At 41.6% G+C, this 4,287-nt stretch overlaps 1 protein-coding gene across 1 annotated transcript in view; it reads right to left on the reverse strand.

The window, feature by feature from the left end:
- Positions 1 to 3,773, reverse strand: part of LOC139747152 (putative E3 ubiquitin-protein ligase UBR7) — a 29,976-nt gene extending 26,203 nt beyond the window's left edge. Inside the window, exon 1 of the mRNA XM_071659102.1 lies at positions 3,499 to 3,773. Within this exon, the coding sequence (XP_071515203.1) occupies positions 3,499 to 3,639 (141 nt within the window). The 5' untranslated portion in view covers positions 3,640 to 3,773. The remainder of the gene's footprint in view (positions 1 to 3,498) is intronic.
- Positions 3,774 to 4,287: the final 514 nt, after the last annotated feature.

Here is a 4,287-nt window from a genome sequence, read left to right on the forward strand (position 1 = left end):
GTGAGAGAGATGTGAGGTAATAAAAAGAGTGTGGTTGAGATAGCAGAAGAACGTGTATTGATATGGTTTGGCCACATGCAAAGAATGAGTGAGGAAAGATTTACGAAGAGGATATATGTGTCAGAAGTGGAGGAAATGAGGGGAAGTGGAAGACCAAATTGGATGTGGAAGGATGGAGTTCAAAACATTTTGAGTGATTGGGGCCTGAACATAAGGAGGGTGAAAGGCATGTAAGGAATAGTGAATTGGAATGATGTGGTATACCATGGTCGACGTGCTGTCACTGGATTGAACCAGGGCATGCGAAGCATCTGGGGTAAACCATGTAAAGTTTTGTGGGGCCTGGATGTAGAAAGGGAGCCACAGTTTTGGTGCATTACACATGACAGCTAGAGACTGAGTGTGTACGAATGTGGCCTTTGTTTTCTTTTCCTAGTGCTAACTCACGCACATGGGGGGAGGGGGTGCCATTTCATGTGTGGTGGGTTGGCGATGGGAATGGATGAAGGCAGCAAGTATGAATATGTACATTTGTATATGTATATGTGCGTGTGTGGGTGTTTATGTATATAAATATGTATGTGGGTGGGTTGGGCCATTCTTTCATCTGTTTCCTTGCGCTACCTTGCTAATGCAGGAGACGACAAAGTATAATATAAATACAAATATTTATTTATTCATTATTTATTTTGCTTTGTCGCTGTCTCCCGCACAAATACAAATACACAAATAAATATATATACATATACATTATCATATTTCTTACTATACTTTGACGCTGTCTCCCGCATCAGCGAGGTAGTGCAAGGAAACAGACGAAAGAATGGCCCAACACACCCACATACACATGTATATACATAAATGCTCACACATGCACATATACATACCTATACATCTCAGTGTATACATACATATACATACACAGATATATACATATATACACATGTACATATTCATACATGCTGCCTTCATCCATTCCTGCCACCACCCTGCCACACATGAAATGACACCCCCTCCCCCCGCGTGTGTGCAAGGTAGCGCTAGGAAAAACCAACAAAGGCCACATTCGTTCACACTCAGTCTGTAGCTGCCATGTGTAATGCACCTAAATCACAGCTCCCTTTCCACATCCAGGCCCCACAAAACTTTCCATGGTTTACCCCAGACGCTTCACAAGGGCTGGTTCAATCCATTGACAGCACGTTGACCCCGGTACACCACACCGTTCCAATTCACTCTATTCCTTGCACACCTTTCACCCTCCTGTATGTTCAGGCCCTGATTGCTCAAAATCTTTTTCAAACCATCCTTCCACTTCCCGTGTTAGCAAGGTAGTGTTTAGAACAGAGGACTGAGCCTTAGAGGGAACATCCTCACTTGGGTTGGGAGGGGAGGATTTCCAGCATCCCGCTCCCTCCCCTTACAGTGGCCTTCTATTACACTCAGAGAATACTGGAAATGGATGATGATAAGAGCAGTGAGTATTTTCGTTTATTACATCCAAAACATCCAAGTTTCTTTCCTCAAACATACGACCTATCTCTCCTTTCTTCTCATCATGGTTACATCCACTCATGTTCAGACACCCCAATCTGAGCCTACAAGGAGGATGAGCTCTCCCTGCTTGACTCTTTCTTCTGTTTCCTCTTTTAGAAATGGAAATACAAGGAGAGGAGGGTTCCAGCCCCCTTTATATAAACCCTAGCCTGAACCAACCCCTAGGGATGGATGAACAGCTGGGATGATTCCAGACCAACTGCTGCAACCAGGGTTCGAGCCTATGCACATGACTCTGGGTAGCCCGTGAATGCGTCATGGTCAAGAATGCTAACAGTTACACCACAAGAGTCTCACTGAAGAACTGTCAAAGGCCTTCTTCCAGTCCAAAAACATACAATCCACCCACTGATCCATTTTCTGTTCAATGATCCTAACCTGTTCAAAAGATTCCGTAGATTCATCATGCAGGATAATTTCCTCATGAACCAAAGCCATCTCCCATAAGAGACTTCTATTTCACCTTTTTCAAAGTGATACTATATTGACTTTCATTCTGTTAGAACATATCTTTATCTATGGAGATCTTCAACATCACCAACAATTTGGCAAGGGTCTCTACAAACTCTCTGAGTAAAATTGTTAAGATCCAACCTTTGTGTGCAATTACCTCATTCATGAGCTTTCATTGCATCTTCTGGATTACTGTCAATATGTTTCAAAGATATCTTACCCTTGCCTGGCTGATACTGGTATTAATGGTAAAGGTATGGAAAACAATAATGCTGGTACATTCAGGCTATATCACTGAAAATTATGATAAATCTTGGCTGCAGGGAAGGAAGGTAGGGGCAAGATGAGGTATTCATAGGTTTTCTTACTCTCTAAAAAATTTAACCTTTAACATTGATGAACTCTCCATTTTCTCTATCATCATAGCTCTCCCTATCACTGACTCAATCATCACAACAAAATATGATTTAAATCACAATCCACCAGTTTTATCACATTATGGGTAAAACCCCATTTTAGGGGAATCAGAGATATAACTTTAAGGATTTGGAAGATACATAAATGAATGGATTTCTTACATTTCAAAAAAAAGTGACATAGATAAAGGAAGCATGATCTATGGCATCATTTCTTTAGTCCTTCGATAAATCAATGTTCCAGATCATGCCCCTTTAGCCTAAATAACTTTCATAAAGTATAAAAAGTTCACTGACATGCATATCTTCCAAATCCATAGGTTATCACATGGTGGCCGTAAACAGGACTTTCTGATTTCACACAATCAGTGATAGACTAAGTGTAGTTTCAGACCCGGTTTTCATGGGTTCTACCTATTTCTTTGTTAAACTTACCTTTATAATAACCTACAATTTCACAGAGCTTCATAAACTTCCCCACTAATAACTTACCTGTCAAAGGATATGAGCAAAAATATGATCCCAATCATGCTCTCTGATCTCAACTTATTGTCCAAACGAAAAACAATCAATTCATGAGAAATTCCTTTTGATTCTACAATTAAGAAAGTGTTATTTCTTCATTAAAACACTAAGAAAATCTTAACCCTGGTAAAATAAAAGTATTTACATCATACACTTCACTGCTCTTACCAGATGTCAACTATGTATCTGTATAACAAAGGTTGTACTTGGGCATGATGAGAGGGAAGGTCCCAGTAGATATCTAATGATACAGTTAAGAAATACAAATCTAATCCTTATCTCTAGTATCTGACATGTATATTGTATCAAATCTAGGCCATCCCTTTCAATACTACGAGTTTTGGGCTACCCCAGAGAAAATTACGAGCTTCAGTATTTAGGCTGTTGGGTGGAATGTCCAAATCACGTCGCTATTTAGCGCTATTCCAGACATTTAATGCCCAAGTTAGCCCCATTATATATAACTGTTTGCATTCCCCCCACACACAAAATCACGCCGCAATACGGCCATCAGCTATGGCCCTCAGTGAAGGACTTGCCCTCCCACCTGGTCATAGGTACATCTGGTGTCGTCGGCGGCGCCGAGGACAGCCGCCGCGTCCAGCTGCCTCTCTTCTTCCTCCTCCAGCAGCTCCACCATGGAGATTCCTGACTCCTCTGCCTCTTCGCTGCCCGTTGCTTCGGCCATGGCTCACGTAGTTCGCCTCCCTTCCCAAGCACACTGACCAGGTGAATGCAGGCCAAGGTGGTCACGGATGGCGCCAATGTATGAACGCCTGTTTATGTTGCCGTTCCCGTTTTCTACGACAGCAATTGCGAATCCCTTCGGTTGTAATTCAGTGACGCATCAGACGTGGCATGTAGGAATATTGCATGGCATTCCTCTATATCACCTCTCTATACCCACTAGTACCCGGGGTTCGAATAGAATAGTTGACGGCCAATAATCGATAAGGGAATTTCTAACGTCGTAATTTGTCTCTTCCGTCTTGAGGATACTTGAATGAGCTGAGCTTACCATCAGACTTGGGTATTAACACCCTTCTTAAGCAGTGAATTACTTTAGGACGTCATCGTTGATTAAAGTTGATTAGTCCCTGTAGAGAAAAATATTAGGAGACTAAATCTCAAGAAAAGTCACATTATCGATATATTATGACAAGAAAATGCTTAAACTACCACACGGACCTTAATTCAAACCTAGATCGGATTCACCCCATATATACCACGAGGAAATTGGCAATATTTAATCACACTTTAGACCGTACCTCCTCGAGTTCATGACATAGGCATGGCTGAGTATATACCGTGAATTTGAAGCTTTGAAAAAGTTAGC

Source organism: Panulirus ornatus, chromosome 67 (genome assembly GCF_036320965.1).
Source record: "Panulirus ornatus isolate Po-2019 chromosome 67, ASM3632096v1, whole genome shotgun sequence".
Lineage (NCBI taxonomy): Eukaryota > Metazoa > Arthropoda > Malacostraca > Decapoda > Palinuridae > Panulirus > Panulirus ornatus.